The sequence below is a fragment of the Oryzias melastigma genome, linkage group LG8 (genome assembly GCF_002922805.2).
Source record: "Oryzias melastigma strain HK-1 linkage group LG8, ASM292280v2, whole genome shotgun sequence".
Taxonomy (NCBI): domain Eukaryota; kingdom Metazoa; phylum Chordata; class Actinopteri; order Beloniformes; family Adrianichthyidae; genus Oryzias; species Oryzias melastigma.
In genome coordinates, this window is record NC_050519.1 from 1,227,300 (window position 1) to 1,252,413 (window position 25,114).

Here is a 25,114-nt window from a genome sequence, read left to right on the forward strand (position 1 = left end):
TAATCAAGGATTGAAGATGGACGAACGAGGGAAATATGTGCAGCAGAAGCGACTGTATTAGCTCATCCTAGTGATACATAAGTTTATATGAACAGAACTGGTGAGATCAAAACATCACGACTGCAGAACATTTGACAACTGTTACTAAAGAAGCTGAATGAAGTGTATTTACAGCTTCACAAATACTGATTTATACTTCTGATTTCCTTACAAAAATCAGTACTTTTTTGGTTTTCATCAACATTTTTTTACATATTTCGACATTTAAACTGAACATAGAAGGAAACAGCATCAATACAAATGGAGAATTATTTCACTAAAAAGTAAAGAAATGAGCAGTTTCTGCTTGAAGATACAAATAAATCACATAAGAAAATGTTTATTTCATTTCTTGAACCAAAATTGCAACTGGATTAGTTTCATTTAATGTTATCACCATGGCAACAGTACAAAGATTAAGTTAACTGAGATTATTTAAACGACGTCCATCTTCAGTAGAGACAAAACAATTTACATTGACAAAAAACAAACTTCACTAAACTCCATGATGATAAGAGCTTCACACATCATCCATCCATCCATTTTCTTGATCGCTTCTTCCCTTTCGGGGTTGCGGGGGTGCCAGAGCCTATCCCGGCTACTGAAGGGCGAAGGCGGGGTACACCCTGGACAGGTCGCCAGTCTGTCGCAGGGCCTCAATCACACACATTCACTCTCAGACACACCTAGGGGCAATTTAGAGTCACCAATTAACCTATGAAGCATGTCTTTGGACGGTGGGAGGAAGCCGGAGTCCCCGGTGAAAACCCACGCATGCACGGGGAGAACATGCAAACTCCACACAGAAAGGTCCCAGCCGGGAGTCGAACCGGGGCCTTCTTGCTGTGAGGCAAGAGCGCTAACCACTGCGCCACCGTGCAGCCCCTTCACACATCATTTGACAGCAAATTAAAGAGAAAATAAAGTCTGCACTTATTTCTTTAATGTAGTGTTTTAATTTGGATTAAGTTAGAGTTATTTTGTTTTAGTTGTGATTTTTCTACTCTGTGGTTTATTTTCTTGTGAAAAAAAAAAAATCCTCAGCATCACTTGAAAGCAGAATAGGAAAAAAAAAAAGTTTTCATTAAATTCAGATTTAAAAAGCTCTGAATAAAACACATTTTAGGAACTGTTTTACCTGTCAGATAATCAGCTATAAGGTGGAAGCTAGAACAATTTTACAATGGAAAACCAAAACCTTCAGGATCATGAAAACAATAAGAAAAAGCAGTTCATCTTGGATTTAAATATTGAATTGAAGTATGGAAAATAAACAATTAGAGAAAACAGTTTTCTTATTAAAGTGAGTGATCAGGAAAAAAAAGAATATTTCAAAACTGATCTAATAAACAGAAAAAAACGTTTTCAATAAATATGAGGTAAGAGATTTTTTCATTTAAACTAAATTTTGATTTATTTTTTAGTTGTATTGTTATTTCTTAGCCTCATTCATCACAGAAACAGACCAGGTGGAGTTTCTGAAAACCTTTAAAAGCAGGAGTCCACCTCCGGAACAGGAAACTGTAACCATCTCAGAAAAACATCTGGTCTCCACTCAGAGACCTTTGAGCGTGTCAGAATGCTCGGACGTTAAAAAAAAAATAATAACAATTCCTGCTCCTTAACCCAGGCTAAGGACAGGTGAGGGACTATTTTTTAGTGTGGAATCAAACAGGTGTAGCAGCAGAACATCATCTGTAAAAGTAGTTCTGTTTTTGAAAACCCTGAAGAAACCTCAGACAGCTGGAAACCCTTACCTTAATGATCCACCTTCTCCTTTCTGGGAAGAGGAGATCTTCCGGTGTCCTTCCTCTGCTTCTTCCTCTGAGAACAGAAGGACAAGAGCAGAGTTTAGCAAATGGAAACAGGGTGGAATTAAAGTGCTTTTATTTTTAAATACGCTGCACCTGTTTGGGAGTTTCTTCAGGTGATTTAAACGGTGTCCTGTTCTCACCTGTCAATGACACACCTGTCCAGGTCTACGAAGCTGAATGGTTCATTTTTAGTCCAAGTTCTCCTTCACTTTTAGCTAAGTCCTGTATTTTCATCTGATACATAAATCTGACACTTTGACTGTATAAAAAAAGTACATAAATAGTACGTAAATATAAACACAGTAGAGTAAATTTAATCGAAACAGAAAGTTTAACAAGTTTTAAGAATTGTTTTAAATGTTTTAGTTTATTTCTCACCGGCGGCTGCAGCTCCCCCTCCGGCCAACGAACTTCAAAGCGCCGCCAAACGAGGCGCATGCGCACACTGAAGCGCCAGCCGCTTAATCCAATTATTTATCAGAATGTATGGAACACCTGAAGGGACAAAAATCTGCGCCGAGGAAAAGCGTTTTTTTATTGAACATTTGAAAGAGACAATACAAAATTATAACACAAAACAAGAACACAACAGAATTCTAAATAAAAGTCACATTTATTCTTCCATGGTTTTGAAATTCTTAACTGCTAAAAACAAGAATATTAATATAATACATTTTTATTTGGCAGTAAATAAAGAATAACGAAATAAAAAAAAAAATCACAGATAAAAAAAGATTAAAAATGCGAGAGTTAAATTAAATAACTAATATGCAGATGTTTATCACTTTTATACCTTTTGCGTCTTTTGTAGCAGAAAATAATTTTAAGTATTGCTGCAGTTGCAGTTTTAGTAAGAAAATTTTTTATTTTTTATTAGTAAATTTACTTTTGTGAAAAAGAAATTTAGTCATGGAAAAAAAAGAAAGGATCCCAATCTTTGTGTTTGAAATTATGAAAACTATGTTTCACGTTGCTTCTGACAAAATCATTGTGTTTAAGTCAGCTTTGACTTTAAATAAATAATGTTTGGGGTGATAAAATCTGTGTGTTATGAGATTTCTTTGACTTTGTCCATTTTTGTGGTAAAGCCCAGATTTGTTTCCATTCAATTTATAAAATGATCCCAATAAAAGAAGCTGATGGAGCAGAAACAGCATTCAAGCTGTTGATTCAATCATTATTTGCTTTTTTTTATAAATAAATCTTTATTTACAATTTAATGTTCAGACAAAATCTAAGCACATTTGACTATAATATACATAGAACTATATATGATAAGAACTTAAAACAGAAATTTTCCTCAAACAAACCAAACAAAAAAATACAAAATATAATCAATATTCTTGACCCACTATTTCCCGTTCAGGGTCCCGGCTACTTATATTAGAAAATAAAGAAAAATAAAAGTGGTGATTAGTTGGAAGCAATAATTCTTAAGTTCTGAGTATTTTTTTCTGATTATTTTCCGTTTCTCTGAGTCAAAATTCAAGTGCAAACTGTTATAGAAATAAATGTAAGAACCTAAAATTAAAACAAAATGGTTTCATATTTGGCATTTGCTTTACAGAATTTTTTGTTTATTTTTACAGAACAACTTAAAAGTATCTAAAATATTTAGATCTAAATATTTAATACGCAAACTAAATGTTTCATTTGATGAAAATAAATATTTTGTTTGCAAGCTAAATATATAATGTTAAAAGAAATATCTAGCTTAAAATAAAATGTTTTGCTTGCTAAGTAAATATGTGGTTAGTAAATGTAGCATTTATTAAATAAATTCGTTTAAAAGGTGAAAATATGCTTTTGAAAAACAAGACCTTTTTTTTCTACAACATGGTAAATATGCAAAAATACTTTTGTTAAAGTTTCACTTTGCAGATTTACAAATGACACCCCAAATTACAGCTTAAAGAAATGTAATTGTATTTTATTCAAAAGCTCCTGAAATATTATATTTGATATAAAAAAAATAATAGTGTTAAACTACAAATAAATACTTTTATTCTCACCTCATGCACTCTTAAAAGTCTGGGTATCAGTCTAAACTGTTTTTTAGTTCTATAGAATTTTTGTTTTTGTTTTTTTACCATCAGGTAAACAGCTGTTTGTTTTATAGCAAAAGCTGAAAAATTCCACTTGCTCGTCTTAATTCTAAATAAAATCTATCCCAATTAGCTATGGTGCAACATTATTACTTTTTTGTTTTTCTAAAAGTCTTTATTTCAGTTTATAAATGTCTTTATTAAGTTATCTTCAAATCTGGCTGAACGATAAAATGATAACACCATTTGTCCCGATAGAACTTATATTTTCCTGTTTAGTGCTCTGTTTCACTTATGTTCTCTTTTGAAACTTGAAACCTTTTGCTTTAATTGGCAGTTGTTATATATATATATATATATATATATATGCCTTTACTTAGTTTTCTGGAAAACAAACAAAAAGAAAAAAACAGTTCATGTCCCTTCAGCCCATCTGTTCTGTTTAAAGTGTGATTGGAAATAAATATTTGAATCTAAATAACCTGCTAAGGATTCAACATTTCTCTTATGAAGCCACAGAGAGTTCAAATTTGGCAAATATAGTTATTTGATTTATATTGTGATTTATATCGTTATTGTATAACATGTAAAAAACTATATTGTGATAAAAAAAATTCCATATTGCCGAGCCCCATCTTCAAATATTCACTCACTGTTTTATTGTTGATTTTCTCCCAACCAAGACATTTTAAATGAGTTTTAATTTTTTTAACCAAAATAAAAGTGTATTCATTTTAAACTGATTTTTTAAAAATGTATTCTGAATTATAAAAACATTTTTGAAACTACTCAGCCTCTAATATTTTTAATTGCAAATAATATTGATAAACATTTTCTTAAATTAACTGAACTTTAAATATGTAAAAAAAAGGTCAAATACACTAATTAAACTTAGTGCTAAACTTGTATTTTTTTTTAACTTACCACATTTAATTGTTTCACAAAGCAAAGCAGAATTTTGTACATCCAAAAAAATTTATTTATTTGTCAGAAGAAGAAAAAAAATCACACATTTAATTTAAAATCAACTTTATTTGCATCCATACAGCATTAACTTGCATTAAAAGTCCAGAAGAATCCACAATAGGAGGTAATCAGTCTGAGGAAAATCATTTCTTTACATGTGCATTTGCATAAGAAAGAGTCTCCAAAAACATCTCAAGGTTTTAGAATAATATTTTCAAGACAAATGAAATCTAAACTCTAAACATTCCAGGATGATAACATCTATAATCAATCATTGCAGCTCAAACAGCATGTAAACAACATCACGTGGGTAAGGTTGTGCAGGGAGAGTAACGGAATGATTGACGGCAGCATTTGATAAAAGAAATGATTGGAAGTCCTGCAGGAATCAGAAACTGAACAACAAGGAGAGCAGCCCACAGCATGATACATTCACCCCATGCTTGAACAGATTCGAGCTCACTTCTTCTGGTGGTAGCTGCTGTAGTTGCTGCAGGCCTTCTGCATGTCTGTTAAGAAACCAGGAACTCCCGTCTGTGCCAGAAAACACACAAACAGACGGTTAGCGAGCAACAATGACGCAGTTTGTCTCCACACATCTGCAAACACAAACCTGCTCCTTCTGAGAGACGGTCCGTGAGTCCGTGAGCGCTCAGAAAATTATTCTTTTGCAGACTTGAACATTTTCCGGACACAAATGTCCTTCACTGTCTTTTCAGGTGAAATCTTATAAAACTTTAAAGTCCCAATCCAGTCGTCTTTTTATCTATTTTTAAAACGTTTGCAGTTTTAAATGATGACGATTTAATCCAAAATCTAAAAATTGGTCATTATTTAGGACATAGTTTCTGCAGATTGTCAGGAGTTTATTAGAAATTCACCTCTGAGTTGTGGGCGGGACTCTTGGCACAGAAGTAAGCTTACACTTATATCCCATCATCCCTTTGTTTACACTCTCTCCTGCTAGCTTACAGCCCCTCACACCCCAAGCTAACATTAGCGGTGCAACAAAAATAACTAGTAATATTTTATTTTAGTTTATTTATTTATTTTTTTTAGCACACAACAAAAAACTTCATCACTCTTGTCCTTGGTGAAAATGAAAGGGGACCGAAAGAAGAAAACTTAGAGTTTTGATTCAAGTTTGAACATTGATGGATCCATTTGTCTGCATCAGAATGGGGCGGAGCTTGTGGTACCACCCAGTACATTTTCTATGTTACAAATCTTTTTAACCACAATTCGAATGAAGAAATAATAATAATCTTCACACGTGTCCTCCATCATCAGAAAAATTCAGTTTATATAAATAAAGTTTAGCATGAAATACAACAGGGGTTGTGACAGTAAACTCTTTCATATGTGCCAAAAAACAGACATCATTTATATTTATTAATTTTAAAAAAAAGGTCATAAATACAAATCCCAATTTCTTAAGGGCTAAAGAATCAGAATCAGCTTTATTGGCCAAGTACAGGATATATACAAGGAATTTGGTTCCAGTAAGACTATGCGGCTCCTTCTAGGTTTGGATCAGTAGAAAACGAGCCCAAACGGCTCTTTAACCGTTAAAGGTTGCAGACCTCTGCGTTAGCGGGAAAACACACAGTTTGATGTAAGCGGCAAAAAGAAAACATACTTGGCCTTGAAATTAATTCATCGGGATGAGAAAAATAAATGAATAAAATTCAGAGAAATTGAACTTTAATGGGACTTAAATCGTGACTTTAAACCTGTAAATCGGATCGTGGCTTGACTGAGTCGCTACATCCCTAATGAACGTAAAGTTTGAAGTTTGAACTAACAGTCACAGTAATAAACATACCTTAGCTGCCCAGTTTATGAGCCACGTCGGTATCATCCCTCCAGGGTTGTCAAAGTAGTTCATAAAAACTGAAACAAGAACAGATTTCAGACTTAAGCTGAGCTCTTATAAATAAAGCTAAGAAGTGGAAACTGTGATCATCTATGGAGACGATAAACACAAGAACCATCAAGCCTCGGTCACCTCTGGTTCCACTGGCCCCGTCACTCTCCAAGGCCACACTCTGCTTGTAGTCTTTGACCCGCAGCACGCCGCTCTTCTCTGGGCACGCCGTTTGTGGGGAGCTTCTGGCCAGGATCACCCAGATCTTCCTGCCGTCCACGTCCAGGTCTCTGCGCTCCCTCACGTAGACGTACTGAGGTTTCAGCGGTTAAGGAACCAAGATCCACAAACCAAGTGTAAAACTGAACTCAGATCGAGGAAGGATACGTCCCTGTTGGATAAGGGAAATGGGTATTTCACCTCCCAGTAGATCGCCGCCTCTCCGTCAAAGTCCTTCTCATACAGTTCTAAGTATAAAAGGACAAAGTCTTTATTAGTCCAGTATTAGGTTCTCTAAGCTACTGGGACTTAAGACAAAAACTTCCATTTAGACTCGATCAGAATTCAAACTAAACCCTGAAGTCCAGGTTTAACAGTCGACACAGTCAAACAGGACCCAGACAGACTCTAAATCAGAGTCTTTTCAGCACTGCTGGTTTGAATCAGACCTACCCGGTGTGCCTCAGGGCTCAGTGATGGGACATCTGCTCTTTGGTGAACATCCAACATTTGAGTCGTTTATGCAAACAATTCTTCACTTTTTCATTTCTACCAAATAATCCAACAAAAAGAAATTCTGCAAACGTTTCCAGTATGTTTTTAAAGATGGGTGAACATAATTTCATGACTGGACTCTTGGCTGGATGGAACCATCTCACCTGACTGACCAAATATTTCTTCAACCCAATGACTGGACTGAGCGAGTGTAGAAAATGGTTTACTTCCAGCTCCAACCAAATGGAGTCAGTTCAGTCGCCTTTTTTTTTTTTTTTTTTTAGCGATACGGATGCTAACACGTTGGACCCAGACATCATCAGTAAGCAGTGATTGGTCCGAGTCAATGTTTCTATGGCAACCACTCTCAACAACCAGGCGTGAGCTTGTTCAAAGTACCACTTGAAAGAGGGCAAAACAAAATCTATCAAACATTTTAAACGTTGGACGTAGAGGCCAGCAGGCTCCGCCTACTTTTACTGAAGCATCTGATTGGTCAGTTTATAACTCGAGTAACTTGAACTACAGAACAAGAAGACGTTATAAAAGAATGGTCATTTTGACTAATAGAATGACTGAGTACACATTGTTATTACTCTATAGAAGTCTATGGGACTTTGGCATCTTTGGGCCACTTCCTGTTTGGAACGCCACTCAGTCCAGTCCTCATATACAGTAAACACTTCAACCCAATGTTCATGGGGTCAAAGCGAAATAACTTCTTTTATCCTTCTTGGAGATTCTTGGATCCACAGAACTCTGGACATTTTTGTGTCAATCTAGGAAACTAAAGCTTGAACATTTTAAGATGTTATCCGACATTTTATGCTACGTTCACACCGAGCACGTGATGTAGAACACGATGAACACGGGTTAGCATACGGTGTTCACACAGAACTGATACCTGATACCAGCACACTTGGTGTCGTAGAATTCCAGCCGGCACAAACCCCAATTATTAATTTCTTCTTCATGGCACATTTTGAAGGGACACTACCCATACGTTACTATCAAATCCAAGTCCCTGATTGGTCAAAGTTGAACTGGTTTAACTTTTAATGCGAGTTCAGTGAGCACACGTTTAGTAGAGACTTATAAATTAAGCGACATGTGAACGTTTTGAACCTCTTTCAAAGCCTTTTACTAAAAGCAGTTGCTTTTGAGGCTGGTGTGAACGTAAAATACAGAAAATGTGACAAACCAACAACTAGAACTTTCTAAAAACAACCCTAAGACAACAACAAGCTAAACACTACTATGAAGCTATGCGGCTACAGACGTGGGCTACAGCGCGTTACCTTCTCGTTACTGCTGCATGAAACCAAAGACACAGAGATGATTGTTTATCTGCAGACTGCTGGTTACTGAAGCAAACGCTTTGAACACACGCGGTTCCGTCCGTCTCACCTTTAGCGTAGCTATCCCAGTGTTTGCGATACGTCAGGTCCATGTAGACGTCCGCGCACAGCTCTGCGCCGCAAGTGGCCAGCACGCCAAACACTTTGTACTCATACAGTCCAGTTTTCTGCAAACGAAAGACATAGGCCACGCCCACAATCAGAATGTTTGCACAAAACACATGGCTGTGACGGTAGCTAGCTAGTCACGCCAGATGTAGAAAAGATGGAAGACTGCAAGCTTAATATTTTAACATAAAATAAATGAAAATGCGTCTTTCCAGACAGTGTATTATAGATCAGCTGATTATTCTAGGAAGGAGTTCAAAGAGTGTTTTTGGTGTTTTAACTACCGTATTTTACGGACTATAAGTCGCACCGGAGTATAAGTCGCAGTAGCCAAAAAATGCATAATGAAGAAGAAAGAAACATATATAAGTCGCTCTGGAGCATAAGTCGCACTTTTAAGAGAATAATCCAACATTTATAAACAAATTCAACAAGCCTGACGTAACGTTGCATTTGACATCAAATGCGATTCATGCGTCAAATTCAAGTCCGCTGAATCTTTTGATGTGCGTCTAATTTAATGCTCAATGCTTGTCCAAAAATGTGTTCATAAACTAGACACTCCCATTGGAGAAGCTGTCTGAAGTTTTTAGCCTCACATGATGGAGGCTTTGGCTGTTTATCTCGTTTAAAATACACAGAAGACACGGATGATGTTGAGAGGTTAAGTTATTTATTTTAAAGAACTCCACAAAGCATCTATGATCATCTCTCCATTCTGGGTTCAGCAGTTTTTTGTCTTTTTCTTACGGTGATCGTTACCTTCTAGCCTGCAGGAGCTGCATCTAAATGACAGTTTTTAGCTGCTCTTCTGTCTGTTTATAACCCAGTTTGATGGCTTGTTGTCCCGCATTAGCCCAAGGAGAGAAAAATAAAAACAATAATAATAATGTCTTGATGCAAATGAGAAAAACATCGTAACATCCATGAGGAGAATGATTAGATTATCAGGAATGTTTGTTTTGAACGTAACTTCTTCTTCTGCGTTTCTGTCAGCTGACAGCAGTAGATACTGATACACAAACCTACAGTGCCCTCTAGTGGTTGTTATTGGGAAACAATAAGGGTTTAAGTGGAGAAAATAACAAATATATGAGCCTATTTATGTCTAACAATATAAGTCGCTCCTGAGTATAAGTCGCACCCTTGGAAAATCTATGAAAAAAAGCGCGACTTATAGTCCGGAAAATACAGTATTTCTTTATTCAAATCACTGTGAATCAGGAGCAGACCCAAAAATTTGTATTTGTGATGCAGAAAATAAGCTAGCATCTGACTCAAAACTGCACAGCTAGATAACTCCAATACTGCTCGTGTGTAAACAGAGAGCTCTCAGCAACAGGATTGGGAGAGGGGGCGGGGTTACTCTATGCCAATGGTCCCGCCCACAACTCAGAAGTGAGTTTCTGATGAACTCCTGCTGCTCTGCTCTCACAGATTTAATTTATTTAGGCTAAAAACGGCATAATTAAGAGAACGCTTTGAAAACGGATCAAAAAATGATCGGATTGGGAGTAAAATGTTTGTAGATGACATTTTTATTTATCTGATTGTCTTTGGTGACTTTGAAAATCTTCTTTATTATCATAAGTGCTACATTGATTTATTTTTTAAAGCTAATTTCAGATTTTCTTATGATAATGAACTATACAATTTTGACAGAGAAACTTTAAAATGTATTAATATTTAAATTTAACTTTTTAATGTTTACTCTTAAGGGTGTAATTTGCAACATTCTAAAAGCAACTTTTATTTATTTTTAAACCTTCTGATTCCTTCATTGCCGAACTTCACAACAAGAAAGGGACAATAATAATAATAATAATAACAAATAATAATAATAATAATAATAATGACTTTTTGCACATAAATTTAAATGTATGCTTAAAAAAATACTTTTCGGGTTAAGAAAAGTAATAAAATAATTCTAAAGATCAGTTTAAGATTTAAATTAGGGAAAGTTCTAAATAAATTTCAATGTAAAGTTCTGAATAAATAAATCTGAGTCTTTTATTTTGGCAGGTTTGTCACATCAAAGTGAACATTTATGCTGAATGTGGGATTATTTTGGAGAAGTTCTCAGTCCCGGATGACCTCACGTCCTGCTGTCACCTCCGCGGGTCAGACCGGTGCTGCCGGTTTCTGGTCGGTAAAGCCTGTCGCTCCGGTTCCGGAAGATCCCGGATGAACCGAACTGCTCGTGATTGGTTAAAGAAGCTGATAGAAAGATCCGTTTGGGTTTTTTATAGGAGAATAAGAGGAGAGGAACCGCGGCTGCTGCTGCAGACCCCAACAGAGCCTCCGTCGGGCCGTGGTGCGGCTCGGTTCTACCGGACCGGGCGCCGGTACCTTGTCATGGAGCCGGTAGATCTGGACTCCCATAGACTCGGTGAAGAGCTCCCAGCCTCCGTCCAGCTGCGGCTCGTCCAGCTCCTTCCAGGCGCTGTGGAAGTCCTCATCCGTGAAGCGCAGCGACATGACGGCGGAGCTCCGGTGACGGCGGCGGACACACCGCTTCCGGGTGGCGCCTTCAAAATAAAACACCTCCCCTTCAGAGCCTGCTTTCAGGACATAACATGAGATTTAAATCAGTTAAGTTGGTATATTTAGAAGGCATTTTTGTTTTTACTGCAAGGTCGTTTATATTTAAATCCCATCTTTAAAATTAATCAAAAATGAATATTCAAAATAAACCAATACAATCATCAGCTTTTTATCTGATTATTACTAACTTTAAATGCATTCATGCTGGTGCACCTGTTTACCTGTTTGTTTATTTTAAATACTTCCATTACTTCTCTACTTTATACATTTTTGTCCAAAATAGGTTGTTTTACTTTTCTAAAATATAATTTATTTTTTCCATTTTATGTAAAAATGAAAACTTATTCGGAAAATATGAAAAATTCTAACAAAATTCATTGATAAAAACCTGCAAAACGGGTTTAGTTTCCTGTGACAATATGACATGTTAAAGGTTACTGAGGCATTGGATTGTTGGTTGACCTTTAACAAAAAACAAACTTTTGTCTGGTGTCTGAAATCCTGGCGCCATGATGTCAAACTTATCAGTATTTTTTATAAAACAAAAGCACACATTTGACAAATGTTTGGAAAAATGTTGAAGGTTCATCTTCTGCCATATTTACAAAATATGTGAGTTTTTTATTCTATAAAAAGAATGAGTTACTGGATTTAAAATTGTTTAATATTTCTGCGCTGAATAGATAACAAAAACAAAATAAGTCAAATTCTTGTTTTTGAACTACAACTTTGTGACCTTTTTAAGTGTGGAAAAATAGTTGAATGATATTTTTGTTTATGAAATAATTTTCTTTGAAAGGATCTTTTCAATAGAAAACGAGGCTGAGACTGATCTGAAAATCTCACTGCAGAAAAGGAATCCGCCCATAAATCAGGATCTGATTTGACTGGATTGAATCTGAACTTTGACTGAGAGTTTTGCATTATTCTGCTGTGATACTATTTGTACCCCGATATGTATCTCACGATACGATACATATCACGATATATCCTAAAACTGTACCAAAACAATTTTTCTTTTTTTTAAATTATATCTTTGAAAAGAAAAACTCTCCCTGAATATTATTACATCTTTCAATGTAATAAAATGATCAAAAGTATTTTTATTTAATGACTAAACATTTACACAAGCTGGTTCAGCGAGATCCTATTGCTATTTTGGTTGCGGTATAAAGCAGCTGAAAGAAGCTCAGTATATTGCGATATATCGCTGATCACGAAACACGCACATATATATTGTTTTATATATATATACATAAGTTTGTGCCCTTTACCATATAAAGTCTCTTTCCAATCATCTTTTAATCTATTTTTAATCATTCTCAGTGATTATTAATTATGTTTTTCCTCAAAATCTAAAAAAATTGTCCTTTTCTAGGACATAGTTTCTGCAGCGCAGCAGGAGTTTATTAGAAATTGACCTCTAAGTTTTCCTCATCACACCATTTTCATCGCAGGTTCTCTAATTCACAGTCATATCTTTTTTTTAACACAAAACTACATTTAAAATGCATTATGAAATGAAAATGTCCACTTGGCCTGTTTGTGTCCTGCTTCAAAATAAAGGCTTTGCTCAGATCAAACTGTCTCCTCAAACACAGTAGTTTTATTTTGAAACCCAGCAGCTCAGAGGCCTGAGCGGCTTCAGCTTCACTCTGCCATCCTCACAGAAACCTCCTCCTGGAGGATCCTCAGTGCAGTCAGGTTCACGGATCGCTCGCTCATGAATGGGTCACAGCTCTCCACCCCGGATCACAGGACTTCCAGCAGTTCTTCACGGACGGACGGGGGTTTCTCCTCAGCTTTGTGGTGGGGGGGCACATGTGAGGTAAGCAGACCTTTAAGTTCTGATGGGAGCAAACTCCTCTGTGCTTGAATCAAACCTTGAAAGCTTCTGCTCAGTCAGGAGAATTTCAACTCTGAAGCTTTTTAGAGGAAACAGCATAAAAATTAACATTTTTAACCAGAATTTGTAACAAAGTTCAAACCAGGCTTTAACATGCTCTGTCAGGATCACTCAGCGCTTTCCATGAAATCACAGAACGTTCTCGTTGTTCTGGAAACAAACTGACATAATCTGCGATATAATAAGAATCAGAGAAGATCATTATCAATTTAATTTATTTCCTTTTCTTGGCTTTTAAGTCTAAACTAACCTTCTGTCCTCGTTGTCTTCAATTTCATCTCTTTTTAGTTAATCTAATGTTTTTGAACTTTAACTGTTTTTATATTTCGTTGTTTTAGTCTGTAACAAGTTAAAGTGCGATTAATAAATCTGATTGGTCGATTGTGACATTTCTTTAGTGTTGATCTTAACTACAAAATCTTAAAGTCATCAGTTTTTGCTCAAAATCTCAACGAGTTTCTGAAATCTTAAGAAAAAAATTATGATCACTTTTTGGTGAAATGATCTACTGGTTTTATTTCAAAGCTAAATATAATATTTTTAGCCAAATCTTTATAATAAAACTATCATTTTGGCTACTCATGTCACTAAAGTAATCATTTTGTTCATAAAAACTAGTTTAATGATTACAAACAATTGGTTTTTGAGGAGAAACAAAGTAAATCTGACGGCTTTTGAATTAAAATAACAAAATATACAAAAAAAACTGAGAAAAATCCTTAATTTTATGAAATGTAATTTCTAGTCTTGAAAAATATGCCAGGCCAGAATACACAGGAAGTTTGCTGAAAATAATTTAAAATTATATAAAAAAAATCTAATCGTTTTTTTTTTTTTTTAAAGATGGGAAATTTTTTACGACATAATAAATCAGATTTACTTTTAAATAGTTATATGTGAGATTTGGTGACATCCAGTGGAAAAAGGAGAGATTGCAACCAAATAAATTATGTCAAATGTTTATTTAAAAAATACTTTCACTTAACTCCTTTTTTGTGGCTATTTTTTATCAAATACTAATGTAAATCTTTAGTTATTACAAGTTTAAAGTCCTGCGAATGTTTTAAATGTGGTCATGAAGTAAAGATAACCGTAGATTCTGTTTTCCTGAAGGCCTTAAATCTACAAATCTTTAGTTTTTATTCTCATGAATCATTAAGTCTCTCATTTTAAAGACGTAAACTCGTCAGATTAGAATGGTTTGACCCAGCTTTGGACCATAAACTGGACCAAACCTTATGGTCGTGTAACAAAAGGCTAATCTGCAACATCTGGCTGTGGAGAAACGTCCGTGCGCCTCCCGCTGAACCCCGTCTCTCCCCCGAGCCGAGGTGACGGCTGAAGAATGGGCGGTGGTGAAATAATTGCTGGTGATTCGAAGGCGTCTTGCGTTTCATGAGGCGGTTTGTAAAGTCATATCTTTCGCTCTCTGGGGAATGTCTCAGCTCGTGCTGGGCTGGGTGGACCTGCGTCATTCTGCGCTGACTGGGTCAGGAGGCGGCCCGCGTTGAGCAAAAGGGTTACAGGGGTCCCGCTGAAGCAGCGGCGCTGGATTGTGAAACCCGGTGTTGAATTCTAATGAAAAGCATGTGCTTGGGCTCTTTCTCTGGGTTGAGTGAGACAGACGTTCACTGGTTCCTTTCCTCGTGGTAAAGGTGTGTTTGCCCACAGACTCGGCCTGCAGGCGGGAGGACAACCTTGAGGGACCATCTGTGGGAAGCCGCTGGATCCTGAGATGCCAGAAGAAGTTAATAAAGACGCCATGAGAACTCCAGCGACTTCAGATAAGGCCACCAACAGCGAGCGCCCTGCAGCCACGACTGTCAACATCCCTCTGGTTAATGAAGTCCAGCTGACGGCGGCCACCGGCGGCGCAGAGCTCTCCTGCTATCGCTGCACCGTCCCGTTCGGCGTGGTGGTGCTCATCGCCGGCATCGTGGTCACGGTGGTGGCTTACAGCTTCAACTCCCACGGATCGACCATCTCCTACTTCGGCTTGGTGCTTCTGTCGGCCGGGCTGCTGCTTTTGGCGTCCAGCGCCATCTGCTGGAAGGTGAGGATGGAGAGGAAGAAGGAGCGGCGGCGGGAAAGTCAAACCGTCCTGGTCACCAACCAGAGGAGCATCTTCTCCTGATTTACCGGGTTTGGGTTTCGGCAGCTGCCGCCGCAGAACACAAAGCTTTGAAGACGTTGTTGAGGACTTGTTCTGCAGATGTGGAGCATCTGGCGAGCCGGGAACGCCGCCAGGAGGAAAGTTTCACAATTAAGACGAATGACCGCTGCGAGCTGCAGCCAACAGGAAGTCTCTCATTAATCTGCCGCCGCTTTGATTGGAGTGGAGGAGGAAAGCCGGGAAAAGAAACGCTGAGGAGGAGGACGGGACCTGGAAACGGAGGATTCACACCTTTGAAGCTTCAGCGCACTTTTACCAACTTTTTCAGCGTTTTGTGGAGGAACGGTACGGGACGCAGGGAGGACTTTACTCCCAAGAAACTCTTTGATTCTTAATACATCTGCTATAACATCTGACTGAGTTTATTATTAATTCTCATGGAAAATGTGAAATTCTCAAACTGTAAAAACATATAAAATGTCCTATTTGTCTTCTTTAACTGAGACTTGTACTAACTGCAAAGTAGAAGAATGACTTTAATAAAAAATATTATAACAGAGAATGTGAACACTAAATACTCATTACATTTATAACCAGCTAACACATATAGAAGAATCTGAAAATCACAAAAATAATACAAATAAAATATAACAAAAGACCTAATAAACACTGAATGCTGATTACAGCTTAAATAAACTGAAAATCTCTAAAATAGCTTCAAAATTTACGGAAAACTTCAGAGAAATTAAGAAAATGACTAATGACAAATTGTTAAATTAACATCTAAAGAACACTAAATAGCACAATAACATTCAGTGAAGTTCTTAATGCTGCTGTAGCTGAAAAAAAAATCTAGAAACCTGAAGAAAGTTACCTTGTGAAGGACAATGCTAGATTGCCAATTAAAGAGTAAATCGATCACTAATTAAGACACTAGTGGAGGGAAACCGCACATGGAGAAACTCAGCGATAAAAACACTTCTGTATTTTGTTTTTTAAATACGTTACCAAGAATAGACATTTCATCTTAAAAGGCTAATCATAATAATGGGATAGATAGTAGTGAATATGTGCAGGCTTCACCCCTCTAACACAATGATGCTTATTTAGCTTCATGTAACATCAGAGGAATCTAGTGTATTAGTGAAACATGAGAGCAATTGTTCTGATAACCATCAGAAAAGAACATGCTAACAAGTCAACTAAACTCTTTAAATCACGTAATTTCACTAAATTATATTGTGTTCAGGTCAAAACTGACCTGTTAGATCAATCTTCTACCCTTATATTGCGTTCGGGTCAAAATTGACCCTCTGGATCAATGCTCTTTTCATATGTTGTGTTTGGGTCAAAACTGACCCCTTGGGTCAACGCTTTACCCTTGTGTTGTTCTCAGGTCAAACTTTACCCATTAGGTCAATGCTCTATTTATAAATTGTGTTTGGGTCAAAATTGACCCATTGGGTAAATGCTCTTTTCCTAAATTGTGTTCGGGTCTAAATTGGCCCGTTGAGTCAACGCTCTAGCCTTAAATTGTTTTCTGGTCAAAATTGACCTGTTAGGGTAAGTACTCTACCCTCATATTGGGCTTGGGTCAAAATTGACCCCCTACTCTATTATTAGTCTGTGTTCGGGTCAAAGGTGACCCATTGGGTTCATGCTCTTTTTATATACTGTGTTCGGGTCAAATTTGACCTGTTAGGGTAAGTGTTCTACCCATGGATCAATGTTCTACTTTTATATTGTTTTTGGGTCACAATTGACCCATTGAGTGAATGTTCTACCGTGGGGTCAATGCCTTAGTCTTTTATTGTATTTGGGCCAAACTGACCCGTGGGGTACAATACTCTACCCTTATATTGGGTACTGGTCAGAATTGACCAGTTGGATCAATGTTCTTCCCTTATATTATGTTTAAGTTAAAACTGAACCTTCATGTTGATAGGTGGTGTGCTGGTTCCACTACTAGCAACTCTTCTAACAGAGTCTACTTAAGAGTTACAGATAAGTTCAATCATGTGTTTGTCTAGCTGTCTCTACTTCAGAGTACACAGGATATGCTCATCAGAGATGAAGTCAAAGGCTTTTGTAAAGTCCACAAACACGACTGCCAGTGGGGCACTGCTACTCCTCGAGTCCCCATGACTCTGTTGTGGATTAAGGATCATGGGGTTGTGAGGGGGACGAGAAACCCCCACTGCCTCAGGTTTAGAGGACAGGCCCCAGCTAGCCTGGCAGGCACAAAACCAGCGAACCAATCGTAACGTGGCGGCAAGCGCTGACGTCCCGCAGCTCTCTTCGTCTTTGTCCGGCACTCCTTACCCTTTAGCTGTGTTTGGGTCAAAATTGACCGAACACAATATAAGAGGTAAAAACAAATGTATCAATGGAAAAACAGATGTGGGAACTTTAAGCAATTTGTAAAAAAGGAAAATGATAAAAATGAATTCAGTCTTCAGCAGGACTTGGAGCCTTTTCTAAGTGTGATTGATCAAAGCTAATGGAGATTTTAATGGTGAAGGAGGAGGAGCTTGTGAAAGAAAGAAGATCTGTGTGTTCATCAGAACGTCTCAGTCAGTTTTACATCAGCGCTTGTATTTGAAAGTTTTCTATGAATCAGCGTTTCTGAAGCGTTTGCTGACAGGAGAAGGTTGAAGCACGTTGATGAGTCACAGTTGGATGAATGAACTTCTCCCTCACGCCAAATCATCAAAACGAAACTCGTGTTCATCTTCAGAGCTCCTCTTTGAGTCCGTCCATGCTGACTCAGCAGTTCTCCTTGATGTTATCTTCCCAATGACATTTGTTAGGATGTAAAAGAGTTAAAGGAAGTTAAAGTCTCCCATTGACTTCTAGAATAGCCTGGACATGGAAGTGTATTTATAGGCCGCATTTGCGTTGCTATGTGTCCGAGTGACACCAGATACCACAACTACATGGCTTCTTTGCGTCAGAGGAGAACCTACAACACACTTTGTCACTTTTGGGAGATCACCTCCGTAAAGGCAGTCGGACCACCCCCCTCCCCCTCCGGAGGTGGGAGGACGCCTCGCTGGAAAAACCTGATCTGAAGTTTGACAGCTGCTCTCCGTCAGCGTCTTTCGCCTCCCTTCCTATTGCTGGCAACTGCGGCGGTCTTTGTGCGTCACTTGATGAGCTTCACATGGTCTTCATACCAGCCAGGGCCATGCTGTGGGGGGAGTTTATCAATAAACAGGAGGGGCCCGAGAGGGAGTATCAACCAAAACAGAGAGGGGCCGAGGACCAGACGTCTGCTAACGTTTTTACAGCTCGGTTTCTCAAGAAAACAAGTGATGAGGTCGTTTTTTCACAATCGTGATCATCATGACCTGAAAAAGGGAAAAAAGCTGAAAACTTGATGTTTAAAAACATGTTGAAAAGTACGTCAGAAGTTAAAAGTGGCAAAGTTAAACACTTAAAGATGTGGTAATAATAAAAGAGAAGTTTAAAAAACATTCACTAAAAATGTGGACAATTTTAAAGGTAATTGATATATATTTCTCTCCATGTCAGCTAATAAACTAATTACATCTAAAAAGTTTTTTTATTGACTTAGTATCTTATCTAATGAAAGAAAGAATAGTAATAAATATTAAATTAAATGAGATAAATTTTTAATCTCCTTTAGGAATAAAGAATTGAAATTCCAAACTTCCACACAGCCGAGTGAGCTTGAGACATTAATTAATCATAACGAGCTGAGCTCCACTTCCTTTAATAAAACAGATGTGCAGCCAAAGTGTGAAAGGGGTCAAACTGACCCGAGCCGACAGCCGTCTCTCCATCCGAACCAAGGGACTTCTTTTATCTGAGCCTCTGAGCTGTTAGATGTTTCATAAAACCAGGTTTAGATTCACTTCATAAAAAAATAATTAATTAAGTTTATGCTTTTGGGGTTTTTTTTGAGAGAGAAAATGAAAAACATGAATAAATAATTACAAAAATGTTGCAATTTTTTGGCTTGAGTACACAACTTTTTCAGACTTTGGAATATTTTCCTCACAAAATTGCGACATCAATCTTCTTGTGTTGCTCATTTGAGATTTACACAATTTGCAGTTTTGTTTTTTTCTCAATGAAGGTAAAATTTGATAAATTTATTAAAGTATCAAAAAAAAACAATGTTCAAGAAGACTCACGAAAATCTTTACACACCTGAGCCAGGTTCTGGTAGCAAACTAAGCCATTGGTTTAACAGGACTCATTGTGTAATGTTGCCACTACAACATCACAATTGACTGTATCAGAGTACTGGACAAAGCGTGTGACATCATCCACAGAAAACGGTTTACTTGCAGCTCCAATAAAATGAAGTCAATTTAGTCGCCATTTTTTCTTTTTCGCGACATGGACGCTGCCATGTTGGAGCCAGACATCGTCAGTAAGCAGTGATTGGTCTGAGTCAGTCTGAGTTTCTATGGCAACCACTCTGGCCAATTGGGAGTGAGCTAGTTGGAAGGCCACGCCCCTACTCCTTGAAAGCAGGCTACAGAAATCTGTCAATAAAGTGTTATGAACGTTTCACATGAAGGCCAGCAGGCTCCGCCTACTTTTTATTGATGCATTTGATTGGTTAGTTTATAACTTGAATAACTTGAACTAGAGAAAAAATATAATGAAAAATTATATCTTTTTTTAAAAAATGGCAACGACAATGTCCACACTTTATCTGACTGATCATCCTGAATCCCAGAAAAGGACCAGTTATTGAGCCTGCATAAGGGCTAAACATTGGTTGCTAAGGAAACAGTTACATTTACATTGTTGTAGACACATGAAAATTAATTCATGTGTTCTTCAGCCCAAGAAATGGCAACATTTCAATGGTTGCTATGGACCTATTTATGTTACTGATAAAATACTTACATTGTAATTTAAAACTTGTCTTTTGTACAGAAATAAGACCACTTTTGTGGTCTGTGCAGTAAAAGAATGAGAACTGACAGTTTCCTTTGTCTCATGAAAATATACAGTTCTTTCTTTATTTATGAAAGCTTTCACCGCATTTCCTTTGGCTAAACCGTCATAGGACGCGACCCCACCCGGTTAAGGAAGTCCAGAATCAAAGCTGGGGGGAAAGGTAAGCCAAAGCAAGTCTTTGAATCTCCTCCTTCCTGCCCTGAGACGCTCATCTGCTTCATGATCCTCCCGTTTGTTTGGACTGAAGTCCAGATTCATGTTTGGAGCTGACATGTATTCATGCAGACATATGGAAGCTTTAACATCCACAAACCTTCGGGGATGTTTGTTCTTTGATGTTCTCCATAAAGAAAACATCTTCCTCATCCAATTAACTTGAAAGCCCAGCATGTAAATGAGAAGCAGTCATGTCTGATGTGACAGTTCAGTCCGACTCTGCAGGACTCGTCGCGGCCGCCGTCCTTTCATGTGCTGCCAGGACTTCTGGGACAGATTGGCCGCTCTCGCCGGCCCCTTGCCCTCATTTAACCACATCATAAAGAGAAAACTCTTCCTGGCTGTTTCCTCCAACATTTGAGTGAATCCTGCTTCAACAGCAGCTGGAGTTCTAGGATGAACCCTTCAGGTTCAATTCAGAACCACATCTGTGGCCGAGTTTGACGTCAAAGGCAGAGTCAGATGAACAAAAAGAAAACGCTGACTCCTCTTATTTCTGCGCCTTCGTGCATCAGCATCATTACATCCATATGTTTCAGAGAAGCGGAGCTGAAATACAGGGTTGAAGTTGACCTCCGTTCGTCTTCCGTTCAAACCGGAGGATCGTTTTTCCGTCACTCTGAGAACGGTCCAGATGTTTTTTTTCTCCACATCTGTTCACCTGTAGTTTTTCTCAACAGGAAAACGTTTGATGTTTCATGAGTTTGGCACATGACGACTGCGACCGACAGATTTTTACAGCTAATCAAAACTGTGGTTTAGGAAACTGAGAGTTTTCATGATGTTTATGGTTCTGTACAGACTGAAGATGATGGGAGTAAAGAGCAAACGGGACAAGTTAGGAAGTGACACGCTGGCTCACATTAACCTACACGTAGAGGAAGAATAGAAAGCATGGACGACGGAAGCCAAAGACACCTCTTTTAATCAGCTGAGAATCAGTTTACATAAATAAAGCAGAGTGTCATCAACATATTAGCGAATATTTATGCTGTTTTGGCGAATAATGGCCCAATGTGGTAATAAATAATTATGATACTTCATATTAGACTTCTTTGTTATTGGACAAAAAAGAAAAATAGAAAATGAAAAATCAAGAAAAATATCTAAAAGACCTTATAAATTCTCGCCCCAGTGACCTAGACCTTATTACAACAACTACCAGTAGAACACCAACTGTCCTGTTCTCTCCCTAAATTAAAATGCATAGGACCAAGTGTAGAGCCCTGCGGTAGAGTACTTTCCATGAACAAACTAGGGTGGATGGCTCAGTGGGCTAATTATAGGGTTTGCGTCAGGAAGGGCATCCGGCGTAAAAACTCTGCCAAATCATTGCGGCGACCCCGAAATGGGATAAGCCAAAAGATGAAGAAGAACTTTCCATGAACAAACTTTTCAAAAAGTCAAAATACTTTTACTCTCCATACAAGTCTTATTAGGCTGTTGGGAAATGTGAAGTTTAGACAAAAACCAAGAGTCTAATGTCGACCATCGCATCCGGGAATAAAACCTCCATCCTGTTAAGAGGATTTAAAAAAAAAGACTGCCAGCAACTGAAGCCAAAAGAATTACCACTGAACCATCAAATCCGTGTTCTGAAAATCCCTTCAGGTTTATTTGAATTAAGGAGAACCTTCATGGAGCCAGACCTGGAAAAAGTGAAACTTGCTTTAAACAATCTGAATAAACTCAGCTTCTGAACACGACCATAAACTCACCAAAGACGGTAAACATCTCAGTTTTACTGTGTACCACTCTTGTAAAAAACATCCAACGTCGTGTTGTCATGGTAACTGCACACATTCTGAATCGACGGAGGTACCAATTAAAAAACGTGAATTCAAACGGTTGTTCTACGTATCAAAGTATTTTAAAAAGGGTTGCGTCACAACAGACAGCTGGTTCCATGTGCAGCAGGTTTTTAAACTCAGACAGGATGACAGGTGTCAAAAAAGCTACAAGTCCATAAAGTTAAACCAGGGTCAAACACAAGCATAGGAGCATCAAAGATCTGACACTGGGTAGAACAAGAGAGGCGTCGACTGAAACAAACTGGGTCAGAGTTGAAGCATGGTCGGGTAAACAGAAGATCAGGTCCAGATTGAAGCGCTCAGTAATGCAGGCAGAGAGGCACAAACAATACTTCACACTGAGGGAGGCTCTGTGCACTATTTAAGTGTTATGTGGGTGATTGGTAAGAGCCATCCAGGAACTGTGCCCTGGGGTTGCTGGGAGATGTAATGCGTTTAGTACTCTGGAGACAGCTCCCGCCGGTGACCAGAGGGGGAGACAGAGTGCTGACTCCTGACAGGTCGTGTTGAAACAGGAATAAATGGAGAGCGCCATTTCTTCTTACTTTGAGACATTTATCGAATAGATCGATAGTTTAACAAAATGAAGCCAGAAGGAAAACAGGCACTGAAGACTCCAGATACCTCAGTAATAAAATGGATAAAGGGGCGGGGCAAAGGTAAATCAGAATTCCCTTGAAAAATACTAAATTTCCTCTTTAAAATCAGCTGATTTTTATGACACATCCACCCCCCTTCTAGTTATAAATGTGGTTATAAAATCTGACTTCTCCACAGGGCTCTCACTTTGCAAGCTGCCTCCAGCGGTCATTCGAGGAACTGCGACATTTGGTGATCAGGTGGCATTTTCCCGGTTCAAATCAGTTGCTAAGGACAAGAGTTCAATGTACTTTGATGTAGAAACATGAAAATTGTTACACAGGTTCTTCAACCCAAGAACTTCAAAAAATACAATTGTTTCTATGGACCTGTTAGTACTATTAATGATGGAATACATCCTCCTGAGTCCCTTTACTGTGGAACTAGTGTCATGAATTGGTGCCCTGTCCCCCCCTCTGGCCATCAACAAGATCTATCACCTGAGTACTAGCACTTTCTGGGTCTACACATTACACTTCCCAGAAACCCCACACCGTTTTCCATTAGCAATCACTCCCGACAGTGTTTAGTCAGAGCTCAGTGCGAAGTCTTGTTTGTGCCACTCTGCCTTGCTGAGCGTTCTCATCCTGACCTGATCTTCTGCTTCATCTTTGACTGATTGTTTGCCGCCTGCCCTGACCTCAACCGAACCCTGACCACTCTGATTGTTCTCTGATGCCCTCATGCTCGTATTTGACCTCTGCCTGCCTGACCCTGATTTAGCTTTGAGGACTTTTAGATGTGCTTCCCTCCTATAAGACCTGCTGCCCTTGGATGGAGAAGTGACGGAAAATTGAGTTTCGTCTCATGAATATTTGAAAAACTGTAATATTTGGTTGGTTTGAAATAAGACACAACCCTCCAAACAAGTGTTTCCTAATCTAGTGAGAGAGATTTAAAACTGATCTGTCACAAGACTTGAACTTTTTTTTCCCCTCGCACATACTTTCCCTGATTATCATGAAACCCCAGCAGGTTAAAGCCGGTCACATGCAGGAGCGTTTACCGCAGCTGTGAGTTCTACTTTGGAGGTAGACGCGACCAAAGCGTGTCTTTTGTTAAAACAATCATTAACAGAAAGAAAGTCAGCTGCAGACCACCCCTCCCTCCTCTGCTCCTCCAAAGGGAGTGCAGCTACATCATGAAACCATCATTAAAAAAGGGAGTCATGTCAGAAGAATCCCTCTGAAAAACAACTTTGGAATCTTGTGGTCATAAATCTTTAATTTATAGGATATTATCAGAAAAAGGGAGTTTTCTGCCTTTTACAGTGGGACTTCACTGAGAACTCTCAAAGAATGAGTGGGAATCCCAGCAGGAGAGCCCCGTTCTGTCTCTTTTGGTTTCCATCTGCTATCCTCTTGTGAGTCGCCCGGGGATAAGGCACGAGCTTCCGATGACGTCAAGGAGGAGTCGCTTTTATGACTCCTCGCTGATTTCAAAAGGGTGGAGAGCTGTGGGATCTCTTTAATTTACAGCAGGACAACACCCAGCACTGCAGAAGAACGCACGCTCCATCCAAAACGGCTGGAGTGGACTCAGAGCTGCTGCTTAAGTCCTTTGGCTCACATTTTTCTCCGCCTGTTAATCATTTAGTTTTCAGGGAGATGACAGCCGTAATCTTCAGGATGTCATGTGGTAAAAACTGATGATCATTTAAATAACTCTTTAATCTTCTTCACACACCAGCGTCGGCCACAGGGATCTGCGGCTGGTCCCATATTTCCTCCCCTCCTCCTATGTGAGCGACTTTCTGATTCCTCGTTTCAACAGCTGAGCTCTGGAGTCAAAATGAGCAGCTTTGCTTCCACGATTCTGAATTCATTCATGACCTCAAACCCAGACATAAATCACTTCCAGGTCATTTTCTCACAGATTTACACCCAGACCTTCTGTTTCTGCTTCAGTCTTGGTCCCAGCTGTAGAGAGGAAACTTTTATCTATGGGTATGCTGCGGGGGAACAGGTCTGTCTTTCCATTCACTATGTAATTGCACAAATTGGGTTTGCAATAATAAATCCCTGAATGGAAAC

General features: G+C 38.5%; 3 protein-coding genes across 16 annotated transcripts in view; 1 reads left to right on the forward strand and 2 right to left on the reverse strand.

Moving 5' to 3' along the window:
- The window catches only part of LOC112146133 (noggin), a 143,568-nt gene extending 141,239 nt beyond the window's left edge, over window positions 1-2,329 (reverse strand). For 5 of the 14 annotated variants that reach the window (XR_002919204.1, XR_004948291.1, XR_004948292.1 and 2 more), the window contains exons 1-3: window positions 2,232-2,329; window positions 1,947-2,112; window positions 1,797-1,863 (exon numbers count right to left, since the gene is read on the reverse strand). Coding sequence is in view for 1 of the 14 variants with exons in the window: in XM_024271808.2 (XP_024127576.1) it covers window positions 1,797-1,863; window positions 1,947-1,993; window positions 2,232-2,291 (174 nt within the window). In the remaining 13 variants the exon portion in view is untranslated. The remainder of the gene's footprint in view (window positions 1-1,796; window positions 1,864-1,946; window positions 2,113-2,231) is intronic. The other 9 variants (XR_002919203.1, XR_002919202.1, XM_036213089.1 and 6 more) reach the window with 7 other exon arrangements.
- Window positions 2,330-4,910: 2,581 nt separating this feature from the next.
- Window positions 4,911-11,467, reverse strand: LOC112146134 (phosphatidylcholine transfer protein). The gene is made up of 6 exons (XM_024271810.2): window positions 11,261-11,467; window positions 8,853-8,970; window positions 7,119-7,198; window positions 6,873-7,044; window positions 6,690-6,757; window positions 4,911-5,398 (listed from the first exon to the last, which is right to left on the reverse strand). Exons 1-6 carry the CDS (start codon window positions 11,387-11,389, stop codon window positions 5,324-5,326), a joined length of 642 nt encoding a protein of 213 aa, XP_024127578.1. The 5' UTR covers window positions 11,390-11,467; the 3' UTR covers window positions 4,911-5,323.
- A 1,607-nt stretch (window positions 11,468-13,074) lies between these two features.
- On the forward strand, window positions 13,075-16,036 carry tmem100a (transmembrane protein 100a). The gene is made up of 2 exons (XM_024271356.2): window positions 13,075-13,283; window positions 15,033-16,036. The coding sequence occupies exon 2, from the start codon at window positions 15,097-15,099 to the stop codon at window positions 15,493-15,495; it is 399 nt and encodes a 132-aa protein (XP_024127124.1). The 5' UTR covers window positions 13,075-13,283; window positions 15,033-15,096; the 3' UTR covers window positions 15,496-16,036.
- The last annotated feature ends 9,078 nt before the right edge of the window (window positions 16,037-25,114 follow it).

Coding starts and splice junctions, on each gene's coding strand:
- LOC112146134 (XM_024271810.2), bottom strand. CDS start 11,389: ATGTCGCTGCGCTTCACGGATGAGGACTTCCACAGCGCCTGGAAGGAG. Junction 8,971..11,260: donor TCTACCGGCTCCATGACAAG/GTACCGGCGCCC, acceptor TTTCGTTTGCAG/AAAACTGGACTGTATGAGTA. Junction 5,399..6,689: donor TCATAAACTGGGCAGCTAAG/GTATGTTTATTA, acceptor TTTCTGGCACAG/ACGGGAGTTCCTGGTTTCTT.
- tmem100a (XM_024271356.2), top strand. CDS start 15,097: ATGCCAGAAGAAGTTAATAAAGACGCCATGAGAACTCCAGCGACTTCA.